We start from the raw sequence: 25,319 nt of genomic DNA on the forward strand, positions 1-25,319 counted from the left end.
ATCATTCGGCCTTCCTCGTCCTCCATTCTTGGAGATTTCAGTCTTTCTGGTGTTATGTCGCAGAGGCACGAAGACACAAGCTGTGTCCAAATCCGGAGGCTGAGTCCTCCCAAGGCTCAATTTAAAGGCCATGCGACATAAATTCCGGCGCACCTCGACTGCCTCGCCCGTGTCTAACTTTATGCGGCCTTTAAATCAAGGTCGTTTTTCAATACGAAGAACCCACATTGCAGTGTCGTGAACTGCGATTACTCGAGCAGTTTGGCACATGCAGCCAATCTATGATCACAGCACAGCGCCACACGTGATCTTCTGTTTAGGAATTCTTATGTAAGTCAGTTTGTGTCCAGGCAGGCATAAAAAAAAAGCCATTTCTTCATCTGATATCAGATTTAATCCACCTGTGGGGGGGGAAAAAAAAAACACGTGACATTACAGAAAGGTTGAACAGAGTCACACACGGTGCAGGTAAACCCGCGGCTCCAAAATATTGGCAATGGTGTTTACAGTATTTACTTTATTTTGAAATGATTATCATATGAAGCCATCCTTTTTTTTTTTTTTTTTTTTTTTTTACAAACAGGCAAACAATTAATGCATTGAAAAGATTGCAAAGAAAAAGGTGACACTTGCGTTTGCATATGCGTAGTCGTACAGTAAATGATGACGAGTGAATTAAACCACCTAACATAAAGTAAACGGGAAACTTTCCCTACCATTAGCCAGTGCTGAAAAACGAGTAGTGTATGACCTTTAGGCTCCATCACTGTAATTCTCCCTTTGCAGTCCAGCAAATCGTAAAAGACTCTCCAATTGGTCCAAAAGGTTGCAGCCCGAGTACAGATAAGGTGAAGAAGCGATCACACCTCCCCATTGCGGGCCTACCCGCACCGCACCGCCGGAGCTTGGCTCCGAGTGACATTAATTGATTGTAAAAATAAACTATCTTATGTTTTCCTTCAATGTTGTTACTGCCCGGTTCATTGCCCTAGACCAGGGGTCTTAAATCCTATTCCCAGAGGTCTGCCGTCTTGCCTGTTTTCCATGCCTCCCTGCTGCAACAGTCTAGCGGCTGGACTCTAGCTGGTCTTACAATCGAGGAATGAAAACGTCATGGCAACAGAGGAGGTGAATGATCATTTTCCTCCCGCTGTTGCAGCACAATGTAGAGGCATAGGACCACTCCGCAGTCATCTCTGCGGAGACGTTCAATTCTGTTTGCTGCACATCGGTTCATTTCCGATTAAAATATCAGCACGTGATGCTCTTGTCTAGAAAGAATCGCTTTTTGCAAAAGGGGATTTTGGGATTTTAAGTCAGGTTTTGGATTAGGGTCTGGTTTTAAACTAGGGTTAGAGTTTTAAATTAGGGTTCCAAACTAAGATTCGGGTTACAAGTTAGAGTTTATCTTTAGCTGACTAGGACGGAAATTGAAGCACCTATTGTTGTAATACTAAAATAAATGTCTTACAGACGATTTGGATTTCCTCACTTAACAGATGAAATAGGACACCAACACACACAAAGCAAGACAAATAGAAACTTTTTTTTATTTCTGTACACAAAAAGAGTAGAAAGCATCCAGTATGCCAGCGCTCGTCTTTATAGTACAAAGTGTTTGTACACACTCCCCAAACACGGTTAAACCCATCAAAGAAATACATTGACATGGTTAATGAGGTATATCCATGGTGATGTAACAATAGAAACACAAAATCAACAGTTAAGTGTGTTTGTGTAAACTTGCGTGTTAAGGTAGAACAGGTGATTGATTAATTGATTAACAAACCTATATGGATTGATTGATTGAATTTGGACACACAGCAGACATGAGGGAGGATAATGACATGTTGGGTAAGCAAGTGTGTGTGCGGGGTATGTATTGGCATTGTCACTATGATTTAGTAGGATTTCCTACAAAAAAAACAAAAAAACTATATACGCAATGTAGAGATGAGAAAAGACATGGAAGGGGTTAATTACGGTACTTAAAAACGTTCCTCCTAGATCAGGCGTTACATCAGGAATAACACAGTATTTATTTTCAATTGATGTTAATATAAATGATGCGTCCTGCAGGTGTTATGGCAAATAATGCAATTTGGTGATAAAATGTGAGGTTTTGAGCGCAGCATCTCCACCGGCTTTTGTGGAGTGTGTTAGTTCCATTTTTACGGCGTGGATCATTCTGTGTGCATGTGTGCATAAATTCTCATGAGAATTTAGTAGGATTTCATACAAAAGGTCAAGATCTATTTTGTTTGAAAAGAAATCGCATATTTAATAATATTTAACAATAATTATTTTATTATCATTTTTTAACATTTAGAATAATATGCATTAATCAAAATTTTAGGTTAACATTTTTTAGCTTTCGAAAGCGGTTTCCATGTACTTTTTTTTTTTTATTACGTAAAACTTGGTTAGTTTTTCTTTTTTTTTTAATTATGTAAATTTATTTAAAAAGGCCAAGTTAGCCAAGGGGGGGGGGGGGGGAGAAGGAAAGAGATGCAAATAAACACTTTGTATTTGTAACGTGCTTAAAAGCTAAAAACTGTGTTTAAAGTACTTGATAATTAATATTGTCCTGGGATTGCTGTACTATTTATGGCACTGCATCACACATGTTGCGGGCAAATAGTCTAGAAATCTCTGAATATTACACTACAGTCCTTTTTTGTACAATTCCCACTGCATTCTCATGAGAACATCTTGTGTATAGCCCGTTTCAATTCGACTACTCTCATTTGCTTGCACGAAGTACGACAGTGATTCTCAAACTGGGACACACGAAGCATAGTTTTGGAGTCTGTCAAATAATTTGTAATAAATCATCATTTGTTTCTTTTTAAAAAGTATAAATCTATATATGAGGACCGGCGTGCTACTAGAACAAACCTAATCAACAACTACCTTACCTTTTGGACATTTAAAAATACAAATATGATTGTGACGTATCCTCACATAGATCTGACATCTTTGCATATATAAAGCATTTTTTTTTCAAGAATATAGTCCTATTTTGTTTCTAGAGCAGTAAATACAAATATGATTGTGACGTATCCTCACATAAATCTGACATCTTTGCATATATAAAGCATTTTTTTTTTTTCCAAGAATATAGTCCTATTTTGTTCCTAGAGCAGTGGTTCTCAACGCGTGGTACATGAGCTCCCTCTAGTTGTATATGAAAGAATCACTGAATTAAATGTTCCAATTGTGCATATTGTTGTTACAACGGCTTGAACTTATTATTATTTTTTTTTCAATCCGGTACAGTACATTTGTTAACTTTTAAGTACTATATATATTTTATTTTAATCTTTTAAAACCACTTGCTTTTAAAATTGATCCTGACCTAAAGTGCTATTTTTGAAATTCACTGCTTAAGATATGAAGTTCATGATATTACATGTCGGGAAAAATATGACTGTATTCTATTTATATACAGACACAATATATCTTAGTCCTTGAATTATTTGTTAATCCTGTGTAATACAAAATTTATAAGGAACGGACAACAACGAAGATGATGAGAATCGTCACAGCTGAACAGCTACGGGCCTAAAAGGTGTCGAGAGTCAGTCGCCCTTTAGCGCATCCCCCTTACGACTATTAGCATTTGTATGAGGAGCCTGTCACCTTTTCCGTGCAGCTGCATCCTTGTGGGCTGTTCCCTAGCAACCCCATCACAACTAACGCGCCGATGTCAACGGAGAGAATGACGCAAAAACGCAAGGTCACAGTCCACTTTTTAAAGGTCCAAACTGCATTTTTTTTTTCCCACACAGTGGATTGTGTTGTGACAGGCCTATCAAAGTGCATCGCCCCCGGCAACTAAAAGAGCGAGGGATTTTTTTCTTTTTTCTTGCTCGTCTGTCAGATCTCTACGAGAGGAGCCCCGCCGAGCATTGCAGCTTCACGCACGTTTTTACAGTACATAAACGGTCGTGATTGTAAGCTTCTTCCCCGCACGGTCAAAAGATCACAAATGCTCAGTTTGGATGGATTCGAAGTGTCAGGCATCATCACATAAGCCCAGCTATTTAGTTTCTTTTTTTCTTTTTTTTTTTCAATTCATAATGATATCACAAGCGCAATAAGTGAAAACAATACACACATACTGATTTTTAAATATCTTCAACCCATTTTTGTGGGATCCCACACATGATGAGGCAAAAAAAAAAATGGGCAAGTGTATGATGATTGCTCTTGTAGAGCCCGATTTACTAAAATCGTTAGTGGGTGTGATGCGCATGATAGGTTTGCATGTGAAAAATCGGCTGCAAACTGGATTATTCACTTTATTCTTGTGAAGAAAAGGACTTTTTTTCTCTTCACAAAATACAAATTTATTCTTGTAAAGAGCGCCACTTTATCTCTTGCGAAAGTAAGAAAGTAGGGAACAAAAATAAGCATGAATGTACTGTAAATCAACATATATAAATATATCTACTTAGAGAGGGCTTTATAACTTCAGGATTTTGGAGCACAGAATGTCTGCTGTAACGTCTTATTTTGCGGATCTGATCGATGACGTCATTGGTCGAGCTGCAAATTATGACATTTCAACCAAGGGGTGGGAATCTATGGGTACCTCAAGATTTGATCCGATTCTGATTTAGAGGCCCACTATTTGATTTAATTCCGAGGCCTATGATTCGATTCGATTGCGATTCCGACGCATCACTACATTGGCTTACATTTTTTAGTCCATGTAAAACACTGGTACCTTTTTGGAAACAAAAAAACTCAAGGAAGAGCAAAGATTTATATTTCACACTTTGACTTCGTATGAGGTTTTGCTTGTTTCGCCATCTTGTCACGTGTTAGCTTAGCCTAGCACAGACGTCTGACGTACAAACGCACGTAACCGCTTGCGCATGCTTTTAGTTTTTTTCATTAAACTTTAAATATCCATTATCAATACCTATGAATCAATTCAGAATCTTCTTACTACGCCGGACGATGATTATTATTATTTTGAAAGGCCTAATATCAGTCAATATTATCGGCCCGCCATTCATCGTTCAGCCCTAGTTTTGACGGTGGTACTTTGAGAGCTAAGTATTTCCTTTAGGTGGTGTAAAAAGTTTGAGAACCACTGATTTAGGCAATTACGCAATAAGGCTAACGGTATGTCTTTTCGTCCCGCCTCTGCGTCTTGCAGTAAAAGTGACTTCATTGAAATGGGAGACAATGCGAATCCATATTTGTAAATGACAATGGACTTCATTTGTATCTCGGGTGAAGCGGAGCCTTGCCATCGATCGTATGAACGGATGCTGCGACTCGGCGAATGGGGAACGCGTGAGTGGAATGGCAGCAATGACAGTGACAAGCAATTGGAGAGGATTAGAGCGGCGGTGGGTGCAAACAGAGGAGCAGGGCTAGCGGGCACTTTGGCTGTCGTACATAAATAAATCATGGATTGAACTGATGATGTGTCGCTCGCGCAGCGTAAATATGTTGCCGGTGGGCGCAGCGGGCAGCCGCGGAAAACAACCGCAGCCCGACTCGCCGGGAAAATACCACAGAACAACCTCGCCTTTTGCATTTCTCACACAAGCTGAGAGATTTTTGCTGCGGGATAGATGGAGAAAGCAGGGGTTCTCAAACTTTTGGGGTCCACGAACCCCTGACCGGGGAGACATTTTTTTTTTTTCCAAGGATCGCCTCATAATCACAACAGCACTTGTGACCATAAATGACATTTTAGAAAGTGGCTCGTTTTAGGGGGGAAATGTTACGATAAGAAATTTAGGAGAAAGAAGAATGTTAAGGCGATAGTCATATTTTCTCATGAAAATTAAGTTCAAACCTTTACAAAAATTGGCTTTTTTTTTTTTTTAATGGAAAAAGTCATCCTTTGTACCTCACAGTCAGTCAGAATCTTTACAAGAAAGTCATATTTTCTCCAAAAGTCCGAATTTTGACGAGAATAAACGTGTATTTTGGGGGGTAATTTCTATAAGAGTAGTTGTTATCGCAAGGAAAAAAAGTCAATCTTAGAGAGAATAAAGTACTTATTTCCCCCCAAGAAAAATACGATACATCTTTACGTATATAGTGTTGTAATCGAAAAGAATGAGGTCATATTTTCTCAAGAAAAAAAAAAGTCCTATTTCACCTCCCTGCGACCCTCTCAAAAAAATCGGAATCCAGACACTACGATCGTCCACATTTGGAGGATGTATTCTTTATTCGTTTTACTCAGAGGGATAATGATGGGATGAATGATGGGTCAACTTGTGCGGACGTCCAAGTTTCACGGCAGCAAGGTGAAAAGCCTTTTACCTTCAAATGTAGTAAACATTTCGTTGGGGGCCAAATGGTGTCACTGATGACAATCCCGACACAATGCCTGACAACAATGAACGATGAGGAAAAATGTGAAGCCAGACTGTTTTCTACTGCTGAGGTGCTCCAGCGAACTGCCCAAAACTCCACAACAGTGCACAATCTGTTCGACTACGATGTGGTTTCTTTTATTTTTGTTTGGTGAAGCGGAACTGGTCGATGGAAGCGCTAACGGAAGCACGTTAAAAATGATAGGCGGACCGGCCAGAGAAAATGGCGGATAAACAGACAGCGGTAGGGCACCCCAGCTGTAAGCGGAAGGCGATAAACGGACCACAAATTTTTAGGAAAATGCCCAGCTCTGCAAAAAAGTATAATGTAAAATAATATAATATAGTAGGAATCTTTGCAAGAATAAAGTTGTGTTTTTTGGAGAAAAAAATCATTTTTGCAATAAAAAAGGCATTATTATTTACTTTGTTGCATTTAAAACTCATAATCCAACAAGAATTAGGTGAGATTTTAACAAGTGAATTAGTAAGTGAAAATAAGTGAAATAAATCTTAATCATAGTATCACGTCTTTTATTGAGAAAACGTCCTCTATTCTGTAAAAAAAACCCAATATTGTTAAAAATATGCCTTTCGTTTTAAACCCCCCCCCCCCCGCTACCTCCCAACTTTATTCATGCAGGGATGTCAGATTTATGTAATACGTCATAGTCATAGCAGAGCACTTTTTTAAACAATACCACACTATAATATTTATGTAATATTATATAATTTTGCAAATTGTCATGTTACCCCCAAGTTATGGCTTGCGTGCGCCAGGGGGTTCGAGGACCCCAGTTTGAGAACCATTTAAAGCTTCACACCTTCAAACAACTCCGCACATGCACACTTACACACGCACACACACATACACACACACACATACACACACACAGTGTCTTCCTCCACTTGGCTAACTCCCTGACGCTAGTTTACCTTTGGCCGGCCGACATGGCGTCGGGCCGCAGGCCACTGAGGAGCTTGGCCAGCCAGCAAGCAAGCCGGCCGGCGCCGCTTTGGCCCGACAGACATCAGCCTTATGCGGTTTGCATGACAAAAAGGCTTGTTAGTGCACAGAGTTCCAGTTAAGGGGTTAGCTGCTGCAGCGGTCACCGTGGCCGCTGCAGCGGGAGCCGAACCGTGCCAGGCGGAGCTCCTGCAGCCCAGCGGCCATGCGGTCGGGCGTTCGTTCAGGCTGTGTTTAGATGTGTGACGTGGTGCCTGAAATGAGCAAAGAGGCAACAAGGGGGGGGGGGACAAGAGATTTTTATAGATTCAAGTATGCAAGCAGGATGTTACAGTCTTATTTCAAGATGGATTTAAAGAAAAAAATCCCCCCCCCTAAATTTCAAAAGGTTCAAAAGGTGAACGGCTGGATACTTTCCAGATGCATTCAGTGTAAGAATTCACAGCGCTTCACTTTTTCCACATTTCTACTAAAAATAAGATGACTTTCTTAAAAAAAAAAAAAAAAAAAAAAAAAAATTGGGATGTTCACTTCAAAATTCAACTCAAGAATCTTTGTTAGGAATCATTTTTCGAGAGAGGACTCACACATTGCTTTCCGTGTCACCAACAAGGGCGGTTCTTGGCATGTGCGACATGTATGGCCCAAAACAAGATTTTTTTTTAAAAATGCCTTAGACAGCCTAACAAACATTTGAATCGATGTTATGGTAATTGTAAACATTCAAATAGTTGCTATTTCATACACACACACACACACACACATAGCATCACATACAGAAAATTAAAGGTCGTACAGCTGTGCGCTACTGACAAAACCTAATACCCCGATATAGGTGGTTTTATATATTTTTTCTTCAAATTACATGTCAAATTAAATTTGAAGAAAGTCATCATCACCACCTATGGTACTTTACATATAACACAGCATACATTACCCACAGGCATTCTGCATACTCTCGACTATAACAACTATTAGCAGCAGCGCTGCAATTTCTTCTTTTGCCCTCAATTCGGCTTCATTTCTTCCATTAGAGCTCAGTGCTGCCTGACAGGCTGTGTGGCACAACGCAGTACTACACTGAAGGTGCTCAGCTTTTAGGTTCAGACTTACCTGTATACTGTAGAACCCATAAAAAAAGAGCGCTTAAAAAGGGTTCGAAGTTTTTGCCACATTCAACAGTGGTGCGTGCCGCCATTGAACTCACCCGGTTCGGAGGGGAAGACGTTTCTCAGCTGCTCGATGACCTCCTGGAGCTGCAGCACCGTGTCCTGCTCGTGCTCCAGGTCGTCGCCTGACACGCACGCACGCACACAAAGTTAAAACATTTAGGGGGGTGGGGGGGTGGGTTGTGGGGTTCAAGTGTGGCGACGGGGCCACATTGGCCCCGTTCACCGACCTGCTGCTTCCGTGTCAGTGGTGTCCCTGCTGGCCGCGCCCCCGTGATGCCCCCCTCCAGACACGGGCGAGGACAAGGTTGACGGTTCTGACCCGTTGGCCTCGGAATCTTCTTTGGGCTGTTAGCATGCGTGCACACACAAGCACACCCCCACCCACACACACGCACGTGACTATTTCTAATAACACAAATGAGAAAGGCTCTCAGTTGAACATGGACTCCTGCAATGATACGCTACACCAGGGGTGGCCAAGTCCGGTCCTCAGGAGCCACAATCCAGCCCTTTTAGGTTCATCCCTACGACAACACACCTGATTCAAATCATCAGGCTCATTATCAGGCTTTTGCAAATCTTGCTGATGAGCTGATCATTTGAAAGGGGTCTGTTTCCGTGGGGTTAAACCTAATACAGGCTGGACTGTGGCTCTTGAGGACCGGACTTGGCCGCCCCTGCGCTAGACTATGACCAATCACAGCTCAGCTTGTGAATGTCACATGACCAAACTCAGAAGACAGGTGAGCCGTGATTGGTTGTTACCTGAGCCCTTAGGAACCGGGACGTCATTTTCAATCAACAGCAAATGACAAAATGGCCGCCCTCTGAGGTGGATAAAAACAGGTGGATTTTTCTGCTTCATTCATATTCCACAAACGCAATATGAATTAATCAAAAGACCGTTTCTAGATTAGTGGCGCCTCATAGAATATATTATTATAAACAAAATTTTTGAGTTGACTTCACCTCTAAGTCATTGTATCTTTTAAAACAACCAATATGAATCAAATAGAATAACCAATTTTCTACAGAATACATTCTTGAACGATATTGTCATCAAAACGTGAGCGAGCAAGGTCACGGCGGTGCGCGTGTGTGTGCGTGCGCATGTGTGCGCGGACTAGAGGATATAAAGGGGCTCGGACCATCCCACACAAAAGCCTTTTTTTTTTCGACGATCCCATTTCTAGAGGGAAATGGAAGTGCAATCCTGGTCCAGGGAGAAAAGGATTATATGAATCTGAAGACTTTCTTGAAGCGGCTGTGTTCCTTCACAGCTTTTCCTCTCCGTCTATTTTTGGGAATCGTTACTTCCCGTCGCATGCCTTCCCGACCACCGGTAACTGAACCCGCCTGTGTCATTTAGCGCGGCGTGCCACACGCAACATGTTTTTCGATTATTATGACTATGATTGGCAGCTTCCAATCTCCAACCTTAATTCCTTGGATAATATTCTCCCACGGCTTATCCTCTTCTCCCACGTAGCGCACCGTTGATTTCCACTCCCACTGCCGGTTCCGCAATTCACTCCCTTACGATGTATTCCCACTGGGGAGATTTTAAATGCACCCACTTTTACATCTTCTTTATCGCGGATGGCACGCACGAGGCGCCGTACTATCATGCCGGGCGCAGCGCATGCATACAAATGCGGGAATACAGTTCAAATTGACTGCGGGCGTTTTCAATTCAAAACGGCAGTTACACTCAAACGTCGCACAACGGATGCTGGTGGAAGGTAATGATTGCTTCACTGGAAAATAGGGGCGTAAATGTGTGGACCCCCGCTGGAAATAAATATATAGTAAGTCCGATATTTATGTAAAATGGCGTATTTCCCTCGCGTAGAGGCCCTCATCCATTTAAAGGAGACATATTGCACAATTTTCAAGCACAATTTAAAAGAGTTCCCACTTTCCAGGTGTCTGAGTAGAACGTCTTTGGGAAGCTTTTCTTCAAAATAGCCCCAAGATCTTGAATTATAAAAGACTTTACAACAGCAGCAGGCATTTTATTTTTTTTAAGGAACAGATGGGTCATGTCGTTAGGAGATGAAAATATGAAACGATTATTTGAGAGTGACGTTTTCTGAATTCACTTTTTAAAATGTGAATTTCTGTTTTACCCCAACAATTTACTGGTATTAATTATATTACTGGTATATAATTTTTTTTAATTATATTTTTTTCTCGCAAAACACAACCTTAAGTGACTTTAATATGATATTACGACTATCTTTGATTTGTTTTTCTCCTCATAAGATTGCAACTTTATTCAGACAAAATACCTTTGTTCTTGTAAAGATTACAACTGTTTTCTTGTGAAAATATGACTTTATTCTCATAAAGATTTTTTTTTTCTTGAGAAAATAAGATCGACTATTACTGTAAATTAGCGTACAATTTTTTTTATCCCAACAAAACGCTGGTAAATTGTACTTTCTTTTAGGGGGGCTAAAATATGACTTTATTCCCGTAAAGATTCTGACTTTTTTTTCTTGAGAAAAATTGATTTTATTCTGACTTCTTTTTTTCTTTATTCAACTTTATTTTTGTAAAGATTCAGATGTTTTTTTCTTGCGAAAATACAACTTTTTTCTTGTAAAGATCCCAGCTTTTTTTTTTTCGTGACAAAATACAAACATTGTCATTGGACTGCAGGGCGCAACAAAATGGAACAGACACAACCCATCCAAGAGACATAGAACAACATTGACCAACAGGGGAAAATCAACGGGAGTCCGCAGGGTCGCCTTTTACAGCACACCGGTTTTACGGATGAAAAGAAAAACATAAAACAGCAAAGAAAACAAACAACAACCCCAGACTGAGCTCCTGACATTTGGAAAATTCATCATCATTGACAATTCATCTTACGGTCTATCCTGTCAATAAATAAATGACAAATTTACATTATAACTTCTTTCTCTAAACAATATGAATTTATCCTAACATTTTGACTTTTCCTCTGGACAATGGGCAACTTTTTAAAATTCCTATGGCATTTAGGCGTGAATGTTTAACTGCCAATAGGATTATATTGGGGTCCTTGGAAATATTTCTCCAGGCCACTGCACCCCAGAATTTTGAGAACCCCTGCCATAAAGATGAAAGCATTTTGACAGGTGGAGGAAGCATTTTTGTACTGTAATGGTAAAAGCAACAAAAAAAAAAAAAAAGGCATCACTTTCGGCCATTTATTGAACGGCACCAGACAAACACAAACACAAAATGAAACCACTCGCAAGTAGTATGGAGGAAATGCTCAGTGCACGGCAATTCATCTTTACGGAAGGCGTTTACCTGAAGCAGCAGCTCTCGCAGCCTGCGCAGCTGCGATTCCAGCTGCTTGTTGTGGTCCTCCAAGATCTGCATGCGTGTCTCCAGACGCGTCTTGTGCTGCCGCAGGACCCGCGCCTCGGCTAGGAGCTCCTCGTCCTGCTGGCCGCCCGCCGCCGGTGAGCCCGGCCCGCCCTCGCCGGCCTCCGTCAGCATGGGAAGCGACGCCGCCTCCTCGTGTTTCCACTTGAGGCGCCGGTACTCGCTCTGGAGCACCCTGAGCAAAAAGACGCATCGCGAGAAATTAGGAGGGGTTGATACGGCGCCGCTAAAAGGACAGGCGGGAAATAAAACGTTTTTTGTCGTGTGCACCAGATCGTTTTCTTGTGAACGTAAAATTGATCTTTAACACTGCCAGACATTTTCAGACCCTCTTTTACCCTAACCTTTTAAAAAAATATGAATAAATTCCTGGGATTGAATGGCTGGACTGTGAAAAGACAAATAAATTCGTCAATGGCAGTGAATGAGTTCAAGACACGCCACGCCACAGCGTATACAGTGGATCCCCGCTATTCGTAGGGAAGAAGGACCGGGCCGGCTCGCAAATTGCATTTGATTAAAGAGGTCGTCAACCCAAGCATATTTTATTGAAGAATATGTTCTATGCAAGGCCACTAGTTGAAACAAGGCATTCTGATAAATATTGTGGAATAATTTGTTAATCCACTCGTTTTCAGCCCTCTCTGGGGGCGGCCATTTTATCTTCTGTTGACTGAAAATGACATCACAACTGTTCACAACGACCAATCATGGCTCAGATTCAGAAAACATGTCAGCCGTGATTGGTCGTTGTGAGCAGTTGTGATGTCATTTTCAGTCGACAGAAGACAAAATGGCCGCACCCAGAGATTACTAAAAACGAGTGCATGTTACTACTTAACTTAAATTCCACAAACGCAATATGCATCAGAATGCCCTGTTTTAACTAGTGGGCTTGCATAGAACATATTCTTGAAAAAAAATATGTTTGCGTTGACTTACACTTTAAAAATACTAATAAATTCGGGGGGTGTAGCAGCAAAAATTCTTGATCAAGCAACTCTGTCCGCTCAATCATGTAAACGGGATATTCAGAATGTTTCAGAAATCAGAATTTTGACTTTAACCCGAATATTGACTGCGTGTAAACGTAGTCACTATGGTGCTGGGGACAAAATGGAGGAGGAGGCACGGGCGTCCTAAAGTCGAAACGTCGTAGGTCGCGTGCGTCCTAATATGAGGACTGCCGGTAATACAAACACATTTAAACATGCATACAGCACTATATTGAGACTTAGAGCAATGCCTAACACAAAAATATTGTACAGTGTAACAGTGTACACAATCCCAATCTTATTTTCTCCCGAATTAACACATTTATAATCCCCCGATATACAGTACATCAATAATCTTGCCCAAAGATGTACATCATTAAATAAACATACAGCCACTGTCAGGAGATGTAAAAAGCAGGATCGAAGAGATTTTGACCTTCAATAATTTTCAGCAAAAAGTGAATTACGTTTTGGATGGGAGAATCCCTCTAAATGTTGTCAACTCCTGTTTTAATGCTTGCGTTGTGTCGATCAGAATAACGCTGCCTGGGGCTCAACTTCACACCGCAGCAACTGACATCCTGCTATCCTTCTTTCGCCAGCAAACTATTTGCGAGTGAATGGCCAGTGCCTCTGCCAAGTAGTGCACTCACTCCATTATGTCTCCATTTTAGCCCAGTGCCTTGTGGATCTTTGTTATCCTCTATGTGGGAGACCTGCTAGACTGGAACTAAAGGATTAGTTAAAAAGACTTTCAATGAAATCGCACTAAGAATGTGACACTCCTTCTATAGGCAAATAATATCACATGCGTCATGTTCAAGAGGATTTGGAGTGTGAAAGTGTTTGTTCACTGCGGGGGGGTCTGCGAGTAAGAACAGATGCACTCAGAATAAGCATCACAAAATGCAAACGTACACACAGACATAATGCACATAATTGCGTTATTGTTCTTAGGGAGGTTAACGGAGCAAAATCACACCCTCAGCCAAACTTGGATGCATCTCTGATTCCAAAACCCTTTTTCAAAGGTGATTCATTGATTGTTCCAAGTGCTTTCAAAATATTGTGCTTCTCACTTGAATGCTATCGAGGGATTAAGTGAAAGTAAACCCCTACATATGTGAGTAATCACAAGGAAGGAGCCCGGCCGGCTTTGACATTTTTTTTTTTTCCCCCCTCAGCCACTCACCTGTTTTCATTCTCCAGGCGAGCCAGGGTGCACTGGAGCTGCTCCTTGTCCTGGTGCTCCAGGTGGGCCAGCAGCATGAGCTGCCCGCAGGGGGAGTCGTGGTCCAAGGCCGGGCTGGGGTGACGCAGGAGGTACTGATCTTCATCTCTGAGTCGGCCCCACACAGAAAACAGCACACTGAGCCACAGGCAGCAGCAAGCCGATCCGTGACAGCAGCACATAAGGCACAAGGCAACAACAACCGCAAAAAAAAAGAAGAAAAAATAAAAAATAAAAAAGGCAACACCGGGCAGAAGCGAGCGAGCGATGACACCCAAACTTGTACCCAGGGGTGTCCAGACTTGTCGGAAAAGAAATCAAAGGAAGCAAGGGACAAGTTGATATTCTTTACCTTTGGTTTATTTAACAACCTAAAACCGAAACATTAGTGTAGGTAAATATATGCATTGCAATTTTGAGAGTTTTTTTTTTGTGTGAGTCTACTCTTTTCCATTATATTTTATTTTTTTTAAATATAGCAAATTTCAGACACTTGGTAACTCAATGTGATAGTTACAAAACAACATTTAAAGGCAAAACAATTTAAGACATTTAAGAGAAAAGTAGAGAAATGAAAAGTAGTTTACTAAAATTACTAAAAGAATGTTCAGTGCAAGGAACATGACTTTAAAAAATGATTATAAAAATCTAACTGACTTTAATCATATAAAGGGGGGGGGGCAGTTTGTTTAAAAACATTTACTGTCCACTTGGGGGCTAACTTCAGTTCTGTTGTCCCAGAATTACCCAGAAATCATGAAAGTATCTTTGGGATTAAAAAAAAAAAGTTTATTATTTAACAGAAGAAGTAGTCGAACGCAATGACGCAATGAACTATTTTACGCTTCAACTTGGAAAAATGTCGTCACATGGCACACCGTAGAAGCCCTGTTCACTCACCACCACACTTGTTTTCATTTTTTCAATATATTGACGGTAGAAAGGTTTTTCATACAATTATTTTCAATAGTTATGAGAAAAAGGTTACTGACGGATTACGACACAGGAGTGGAACTCCAACATAAACCGAGGACCACACTCTGCCTAAATGGAAGGTCTCTACATACTGCAAATGAAACTAGTAGGGCTGCTTGATTATGAAAAGAACATTAATTATGATTATTTTGGTAATAATTGAAATCACGGATATTCAAACAGTCATTTACTTTTTGGTACAAAACAAGAAAATGTTTACATGTAAAAAATACAAAGAAACACATTTCAACATTTATAAAAGCAGTTATTATAAAATAAGGTGCAAATGTATAAATTCAAGTATGATTTCCTTGTGTGTAAACAAAAATAATCATTTTTGTACGATTGTGCCAATTTTGTAATTGGGGAGTGTGATAATCATAATTGTAACTGAATTTCAATTAATTGCACAGCCCTAGAAACTAGTTCAAGTCAAGAATATCAAGAGCCACGCTTAAAGGCAGACATGCTTGAAGCAGCCACAAAGGCTCGAAAACAACACACACAAGTTCGTACACATCTTCTCGTAACGCGTCTTTGGCAGAAGCAATCACGGTGACTAACACGGTGTAATATTGATTACGCCGTTGTATAATGACATTATAGTTTGCAGCAGTGTAGATTAACAACAGTACATTGCATCGTACAAAAATATTCGACACGGCTTCTACTATGATACAGTGCGGGGCTAACCACGAATGTAAACATAGTTAATGCAATGCCGCTCTGACAGTTTCAATCAACGGAGCATTATCATCGTCGTGTACAACTGTTGTCTTGGATCTCATTAGGGAATGTTGTGGCTGACACACACGCACACAAGCGCACACGCTCCCATTTTTCTGGCTCACGTCAAGATACACCTATATGAACTTGATTTTCATGAAACGATGATGAGAACACTTGAGCAGACAGATGCCCCGAGATCAGAGCGTCATTTGCACACGGCCGCGGGGCAAACGCGACAGACGAGCAAATTGATGAAAACAGTTGACAGCCCACACGCACACACACGATGCCGCCACAGCAAAGTAGCACAGTAACTGGTCCAAGGAAGTAGTTCCTTGACTTGTTAAATAATTGTTGAACTTACTTATTGTAAATAGTACAAGAAAAAAAGAATTAACTTAAAAAAAAAAAAACGCAGCGCCCCCCCATGCGTTTTTTTTTCTTCTCAATTCGCAGCATTATTTCTCAGAAAAAAAACGCATGACAATTATAATGAGTGTCAATTATTTGTGTATTTTTGCAAATGTCAGTTGGTTTTATTTTAAATATTTACTCAACCAAGCATATTTATTTATTATTTTTAAAATTCATCCATCCATCCATTATCGCTACCGCTTCTCCTCACAAGGGTCGCGGGGCGTGCTGGAGCCTATCCCAGCTGTCTTCGGGCAGTGGGCGGGGGACACCCTGAATAGGTTGCCAGCCAATCGCAGGGCACACGGAGACAAACATCCTCACTCACAATCACACCTAGGGGCAATTGAGAGAGTCCAATCGATTTACCATGCATGTTTTTGGAATGTGGAAGGAAACCGGAGTACCCGGAGAAAAGCCACGCAAGCAGGCACGGGGAGAACATGCAAACTCCATACAGGGAGGCCGGGGCCGGGATCGGCTTCATGCTTCTTGTGAGTGTTTTCATTGTGTGTTTGACCGTTTAAACTGTCAAACCTGTCACGTGACAGCCCCCCACCTCACTTGAGCGGGGTCGTATCTGAAACTTGCACTTAACTGTAATTTCAGTTTATGATGCAAAGCAAAAAAAATCTGCCAAGCAGTCTCGTAACTTGAAGAACTCAGAAATTGGAGCGCTCATACATCAAGGTTTCGCCGTATTTACGGTTTAAAAATGTAACATAGACAACTATAGGGGAGGGTCTGTGAATTAAGGACGATTATTGCGCATGAACAAAAATAGGACCTCAGACTCCTTTGTATGAACACACACGCACACACACACACACACACACACACATACTCCTCTCCTCAGAGGCCAACGACAATTGTGTGCGACATGCCGTTTGCTGCGGGTGATTGGGATTATTTGTCCAAATATTTACCCTCGCAGTCAAACATGCATGAACAAGCCCACAATACAGCTACACAAAAATGTAATTAGATTAAATAGACCAAAGGCCGTTCGAGCATTTATTCAATATCCTTGATATCCAGCGTAAGGTCCATTTATGAGTACGCTTTTGGCCTCACTAGTAGGACAACTCTTGTGAAGTAAAACTGTGCATTATTCGTTTTACATGAACATTTATGCACAAGACAATGAGGCAGTCATGTAACAATATGGAAAAAGTAAACTAGTTGACATCTATGCGCTACCAGTACATTGATTCAATACCCTTGCTAAGAAGGCAACTGGTGCATGACACATTCATTACAAGTGCAGCACAGTAAATTGCTAGTACGCTTTAATTGCAAACTAGTATGGCAAATGTGGCACTAATTGGAAGTGGAAAAACATGACTAGAAAGACACAATTCTTCTACAAGCGTGCCCTGTTTATTCTACTAATGTGCTGATTTGACCCACAAGTGATGACAAAGAGTGTACTAGACCTTGAATAAATGCCCAAACAGCTTTCCATTCAGCTGTTGGAGCATTTTTTTCCAAGATACTAGGTAGTACTATGAGTACACAAATGTCAACTAGTGCACAGTTTTGCCTCACGAGTAACATGTACTTGTCCTACTTGGATGTCAAAGTTGTCTTACTAGTCCATGAATCTTAAGTTGGCTATCATAGATATTGAATAAATCCTCAAATAGATCTCCACAAAGGCATTCGAGGGACTACTACTGTGTCAACATGCCTACTAATTGTGCTTAGAAGTATTACTAGTTCAGCATGGGAGTTTACTGGTAAAGTTTAGTTGCATACTATCAGATCAAACGTGGCACTAGTTGTGTGGGGGAAAAAAACCCAAAACATTACTAGTCGGACACTCTGTTCTATTCGTGCACTGATTGTCTTGCAAGTCAGGACAAAGTACTTGGACCTTAATGTGGGTATCAATGATATGGAAAGAAACAGCTTTCCATACAAGACGGCATGCAGCGCGCACATGCACACAATCAGGTTGCGAGCAGGCCACGGTAATGAGAGTGTTTGTATCGCAGGAATGGCGACATACTCACAGACTTTCATCAGGAGAAAGGCTGTCTGTGAAGAAGGAACAATTTTGGTTCTCCATCTCCGCCAGTCTACAAACGCGCACACACACATATTTACCCACAGAGGTGCAGAAAGAGACACACATAAGAGGGAAGAGAAAGTGTCACATCAAATGAAAAGACGGATCAAAATCAACAAATTTGATATGCTCCCACACTGGGGAGCTACTTCTTTTTATCCTCCCACGGTAGAGAAAAACAAGACCAAAAAAGGAAAGACACACACAGTGAAATCTGCACAGTTGATGGTTGTAAAGCACTGTGGCTAACTTTGATGATCGTGGACGGCAAGTAAATAAAAAAAAAAAAGCTGTCCGTAAACTTCTAAGTGACAAGACTGCAGAGTGGCAGGAACAGAAAAAAAGTCAAGTCTGCCCGAGAGAAGCGTCAATAAAAATGTCAACAAGTAAAGGGAGATAAAATTTCTTGAGAGAATAGTGTATGCCGTCTACCAGCAGGGAGGCAATAAAACAAGCCGGCAAGGCTGCAGTGTGCTGCTTCAGGACCACGGACAGCGACGGCGTTCCATTTCATGTGATGCTGACGACTCGAGTTGGCAGCAATGAGGAAACTCAAAACGGCAACGAACATATTAGTTCAGTCGGTTGTAATCACTGTTTTTGAAGTCCAAATGACGGAAAAATACAGACATTTCTAAATGTAAATAACAGGAAGATCATGGACGCACTTTGTAATAATATTTTACACCAAAATATTTATTTAAAAAAACTGTTTCTTTATAGAAAGTGGGGTTAGCGATTTCCAAAATTCATAAAATTTGTACAAACGGGAAAATATTCCATATTTCATTCTGAAGGTGAGACTGTGGAACAGTTTAGGTGACAGGTTAAAACATAGCATTCTTTAGAACAAATTATAAAAATCGAAATAAAAATGTTCACACGATACTGGAATGAAGTGTGAGAGTCACGAGGTGTTCACAGGCTGGTGTTACGGATTTTTTTTTTAATGCTAATTATTTGCTACTTGACAATGCTGTCTTTTTATTTTTCTTTGGTTTCCTTGCCAATAAGAACAGACACATTTTGAAATAACTATAGTAAGAGTAATTGACACCCAGCCATTATTCCTTATAGATGCCACGAGATGCCTTCAAAGCATTAGTGCCGTCTAAATGAAGCTCCTCAACGCATCTTCAACATAGTTCCCTGCACTACGATGCCACCAGATGGTGTCAAAACACCATTTTATTGCTTTGGCCTGAGCACAAAAATTCCAAATAGGTGAGACATCTGTGAATAATTCAATCTACAAATCATGAATTGCGACCATGCAAGCAATCACTGTCACTTCAAGTCACTTCGAGTCACAAAGCCTTCACATGCTTCTGCCCGAGAGAAAAAAAAAAAAAAAAAGTCAGTAAGGCATACTGGAAGATCTGAACTGTATTTGGGGTTAATCAGAGAAACTTGAAATGGTGTCAATTGTATGCTGTTGATTTCCATTTTTTAAAATGTGATTGGTTAATTGGAAATGATTTATCTTGGCCCCATTTCTCAATATCATAAAAAGCTAGCCTTTCAACAGGGGTGTGTAGACTTTTGTTATGGCCACTGAATTTGATCATTGGCCTCTCGGCCCGCTTTTTTTGAAGAGCAATCAAAACCAAATGTATGCTTGAGTTGTGGTGATGAAGAACGGTAGTCTGTGTGTTTTCTTCTTTTTCCTGTCTTGAGTATCATGAAAGTAAGTGTTGTGTTGATAAAGCGCATCGCGGCGTGGAAACTGGTGGCCTCGCTAGCATCGTCTTAATCACAAAAGTTGTTGTGCGCGCTCCCTGTTTAATTGCCGCCCAGGAGCAGGTCATTAACATCCAATTAAACGAAGCGTAATCTTCACCAAGCAGAGCCCGGGCGGCATTAACTGCTCCACAATGAATTTTACTTTCTCGTGAATTGGGTACCGTTGTCCGACGTGCACGCCCGCAGGTCTGGTATTTAGTAAAAAGTCGGCAGGAAGGACATGATATGTTCCGTGGAAACCTCCAAAGCAAGATTATTAAGGTTAACGAAAATACAATAACGATAAACTAAAATTGAAAATACATTTTGTTAACCAAATGGAAAACAATCAAGAGTGCTTTTACAAAACCGACAACTAACTGAAACTACATTTTACCTTTATAAAACTAAAACTAACTATAGCGAAAATGTCCTAGTTGGTCATCTCTCGGGAGATTTGCTTGTGTCATAACATTTGACTTTTGAGGCATATTGTTCTCAAAACATTTGGTTGAACTCCAAATTTAATTCTGAAAGTTACATTCTAAGAGCTTTATGCAGTGTATCAAAACAGAATCTTTTTTGTTGGCCAAATGCCCTCGCACAGTGATTCCTAAAGTTTGGTACGAGTAGGGGTACACAAGCTCCCTCTAGTGGTACACACACAAACAAAAAAAATCACTTTTAAGTTTAAAACGTGCATGTAGTCTTTTAGACTGTTATTCATTCATATAGGTAGATAGTCAGTTGGCATGGCCACTTTAGAGTGCCTTGTTGTTGGACGTGAGTGTGTGCATCCGACGGGGAGAAGGTGAAAGAATGAAGTACTTCTTTTTTCTTAAAAGTCCAACGTGACAGCCAGTAGAATAAGAGAGAAGGCTTGATTTTTTTTTCAAGATTTCGAAGCCTCATTTTCTATACAGTAGGCTACTTTGCAATATTTTTAATGATTCAAATTTGGCAGGGTTGTTAACAACACTCTTCTCTGTGCTTCAAAAATTTCAAACAAGTATCCCTTTTCCCTTTACAATGACTATAAATATACATTGTCGGACTAAAACCTCTGACTCGTTTCTTACGAACACTATGCCTCCAATGTTGTGTTAATAATTGGTCATTACTTGGAAAGCCTTACGCATTTTTAAGTACTTGGTGTAAAACGTTCGAGAACCAGCATCCTAGCAGATGTCCTTAAGAATCCCGTGTCACATGAGAGTGGCTTTAGATCCACACTGCTGCAGCATCAATAGCGTCTTTTGAAAGATGGTCATACTGGGACCCTTGGTCCCTGTACCCCAAAGCCAATTAATCGGTTCCAGAAAGCCATTCATCAGAGGCGACAGGTAGTCTTGCCGGATCCGCTTCACGTGTCTGTCTTGAAAGTACACGTGTACATTGGGTTTTTTATATAATTGGGCGTGAAAGGAAATGGAGTAAACCCCAAGGTCCCGCAGAGTTCTGACAGGGAGATTTTCTTCGCATTCACCCTTTAAAAAAAATGTTGCACCGTATAAGAGCTGATGATGAAAGACATGAACTTGTGTGTCCCACTACGACATGAGGAGGCGGAAGGAAGAAGGGAAGTCTGCCGCTAGATGTGCGAAAGCATCTTCTTTTGGAAAAACAATTTAAATGACTCAGTGGCCACAAAATTAGGTACACTTGCTAATCTTCAGATCTCTGATGGCTCAGTACATGATGAAGGGAGTCAATAAGTGCTGTCTAATCCTATTATGACGGTGCTCAGATCACACTGCAAGTTAAGCGAGCGGAAATGAGCTGCGTTTTTTTTTTTTTTTGTCACGTTGCTTGATCCTTTTTCTCCGGCTGATGCTTTATTTTCGAGCCAGCGTGCATGTATTAAAGCATATTGTGCAAAAAAGAAGATGCAGCATTGAACCGAATCATGGAATCCAAGAATAAAAAGGGAGATGTGGGGGGGCGCAGGGATGAAATGCAATATGCTGAGACGCTGAGGAAATACAAGACGGATGACATTAGTAAAAAAAAATATATATAATACAATTTATCAATATATAATGGCAATTTTGCAACAATGTGAAGGAAGGCAACATATTTCACCATGTGTCCTCTTTTGTGAGTTTCAAAGTGACACTTTGATCTGTTGGTTTGATTTTGGTGAAAGTTGTAAGTAGGAGAGACAACTTTTAACCCTTATAAATTATTTGGGTAAAATTTGACCTATTGTGACAATTGACTGAAATAGAAATAAACATTTTTTCAAGGATATTTACCCAGCAGGCCATCCAGTTGAAAAACGGCATTGTGATTAATATTGCGTTTGGGGAATATGAGTTTAGCAGCAAAATGCACCTCTTTATAGCCATCTCAGGGGGCGACCATTTTGTCACTTCTGTCAACTGAAAATGACATCACAACTAGTCAAGGCTAAGATAACGACCAATCACGGTTCAGTTTCAGAAAACAGGCCAGTCGTGATTGGTCGTTACCTGAGCCCTGAGTAGTTGTGATGTCATTTTCAGTCGACACAAGTGACACAATGGCTGCCCCCAGAGATGGCTAAAAACGGATGGAATAACTCTCATTCCACAAACGCAACATTTAGCGGAATACCTTGTTTCAACTAGTGGGCTTGCATATTACATATTCTTGAAAAAAAATGTTTGGGTTGATTTCCCTTCAAAGTGACCCAAAACACACAAACATTAAAATAAAACCCCATCATATTTCACACATCTACTGAACTGGATTTCCTTTGCTAAATCAAAGGAAATGGTAGGACTCTTGAAACTGTACATGCCATAAATGTAAAGTGGTTACTGTCAGCTGTAACCATGCTATAACAACATCAAATTGCCAAAGGCAGAAGGTTGCTTCATCACTTGCTGTGTTTCTAACAAGTCATCCAATCATAAATCTAACAGCAGTCATGTTTGATTTGTGATTGACAGTAAGCAGAAGAGGATGTCGATAAATCAACGAAAGCGGACCATTGTCTGCTTTCGCCAAACTGGGACTAGAAACACCATCAAAAACCAATGCAACAAATTTGATGCGGAAAAATATCATGTGTGCTTGGAACACAAGCAATACGGATGTGCTCGGGCCCATTTTAGATAAAATTACCATCAACTCAGCAGTTCATATGAGATAATACAGCAAAATGTAGGATTTAAAAATATAGGAGAGCTGGAAGAAAAATAAAGACAGAGAAATAGATATGTGGCTAAGAGATGAGAGTTTTGGCGGCGTGCTAAAGCAGCAAGGTCCTCGGGGGAGTAATACACAACAGCGCACTTTGCAGCATACACACACAAGCCACACATGAATGGATGTGTGTGTGTTTAGCCTGCAGGGGCGCAGCAGTCCTGTTTCTAATCTGTCAAAGAGACACTGATCCTTGAGGACGGCTCCCAGGTGACCAGTGGGCCCAGTGGCCCGGCCAGTGACAAGCCACTGGGCAAGCTGGACCCCCGCTGACCTTCAACCGCGCACATAATATATGCACAAACAACACGATATAACGCACACAAAATGTATGCACAAACAACACAACAAGCTGTTTTAAATCAGCGTATGTTTGTGCTGAAGGTGAAACTAGCTGGGGTTTTTAAAAAAAAAATTGCAGACTGTATGTCAAAGATGAATGTTAACTGGGAGGACTGGCAGTGTGTCAATTTTGACGTGACGGTTTTATCTTTGAAAAATAAACCAGCAAGTAAATCAATGACTACGTTGAAATGCAGCCAATATTCGGGTTAAGGTCAAAATTCCGATTTATTCGGAAAAACCTGTTTACATGGCTTGAGCGGAGAGAGTTACCCCCCACATTTAAATAAATTGAAACAGCGACCTGACGCAATTTACGTCGTCTCCGCTTGTTACTTCCGTCAATAAAACACATTATATTCATGTCACCGTACGAATGAAGCAGTCGGTTTGCGCCTTGCTTTAAAAGTGTGGTGTCGTACTTACTCTAGCTTTCGCCATGTTTTGTTTATCACTAAACGTGTATTTCCGGTGGGTTGCGCGCCAAACAGCGTGCATACAAGCACTTCCTGTACGACGACGACCAAGATTCCTTACGGTTGAGCATGTGCAGAGTGTCCAGTGAATTTGGGATATTCCGATTGCTGTATACATGCACGCAAATTCGAGTTGGAAAGGGATTAACCCAGGCATGATATTCGGAATTTTAAAAACCCGGGTAAGGGCATATTCAGCATGTAAACGCAGTCAATGACTTGTACCTCACAAAATATGTCTGTTTTCTTGTTGAGATTATAGTTTTTTTCTTGGAAAAAAAACAACAAAATCCATCTTTTAACATTACAATTATCTTCTCTTTTAAAAAAGCTGTTTTAGTAACATTAGAACTTTTTTTTCCTACAGCAGGCTTAAACAGCGATGCTTGATTGGCATTGTGACTAATTACACAAGTTGCTCCTGTACGCAAGACGTCTGAGTAGCCCTGGTTTTGAGGCACACAGCCGCCAGATCAATATTTCAATCAGAGCCTCGCAGGAACAGGAAAAAGGCAGAGGAGGCGAAAACGTCGAAGTAGGGAGCCCGGATTAAGAGAACAGACAACAGGAGTCGGGGAATTTGAGAGACGGTGCAGCGGCGGCGCAGCGAGAGGCGTACCTGCTGGCATAATGCTCGATCCTGCTGTGGGTGTCTGCATGGGGCAGTTTAGGGGACGAGCACGGCCTGGAACAAAAAAGTTAGTGCAAATACATCATCACAAGTACATATAAATTGGCGCAATGAAAAATTAATCCGCACATATTGCCAGGGTAACCTGGAATCAGGAAGCACCGAGGTTGATACTGTATTTAGCAACTTTTCTTTATGAACTCGGGTAGGAGGATTTTTTCTTTTTTTTTTTTTTTTTTATTGCGAGAAGGATTACAAAAAAACTCCACATCTGGCTATCATATAACTTTGTAGATGGGTGCAGCCTATTACATTTTGTTGCAGATTGCGATCATCTAGAGAGAGAGTTGGACTATAAGTCGCACTTTTTTTTCATAGTTTAGCCTGTGACTTATTCTCATGTGTAACTTGTATATCGTCGCTGTCATGTAAAAAAACGCTTACATCCATTTTTTTTCGATGTTCTTATTGTTACGTGAATGGTGTTTCCACGTTACACATCGCATTAACGTGAACATTGAAATTTTTTCCCACATTGGACATAAGTGTTTTTCACAGGACAGCGACGATACATTAAAATTAGAGCTTGGTACCCAAAATCCCCATTCCCTAATCATGTTGACTTTCTTTTGGCAGTTGGCCAATACTTTTGGTGCATTACCGCCTTCTTT

The 25,319-nt window shown here is 40.8% G+C and overlaps 1 protein-coding gene across 5 annotated transcripts in view; it reads right to left on the reverse strand.

The window, feature by feature from the left end:
* Positions 1-1,526: 1,526 nt before the first annotated feature.
* Positions 1,527-25,319, reverse strand: part of drp2 (dystrophin related protein 2) — a 179,278-nt gene continuing 155,485 nt past the window's right edge. For 2 of the 5 annotated variants that reach the window (XM_086023899.1, XM_086023896.1), the window contains 7 exons: positions 24,637-24,702; positions 18,233-18,298; positions 14,061-14,207; positions 11,796-12,048; positions 8,717-8,834; positions 8,525-8,611; positions 1,527-7,571 (listed from right to left, as the gene is read on the reverse strand). In XM_086023899.1, coding sequence (XP_085880025.1) covers positions 7,552-7,571; positions 8,525-8,611; positions 8,717-8,834; positions 11,796-12,048; positions 14,061-14,207; positions 18,233-18,298; positions 24,637-24,702 — 757 coding nt within the window. In that variant the 3' untranslated portion in view covers positions 1,527-7,551. Of the gene's footprint in view, positions 7,572-8,524; positions 8,612-8,716; positions 8,835-11,795; positions 12,049-14,060; positions 14,238-18,232; positions 18,299-24,636; positions 24,703-25,319 lie in introns of all 5 variants that reach the window. The other 3 variants (XM_086023898.1, XM_086023895.1, XM_086023897.1) reach the window with 2 other exon arrangements.

The sequence above is a fragment of the Filicampus tigris genome, chromosome 2, assembly GCF_054856515.1.
Source record: "Filicampus tigris isolate MCC_2025a chromosome 2, RoL_Ftig_1.0, whole genome shotgun sequence".
Classification (NCBI taxonomy): Eukaryota; Metazoa; Chordata; class Actinopteri; order Syngnathiformes; family Syngnathidae; genus Filicampus; species Filicampus tigris.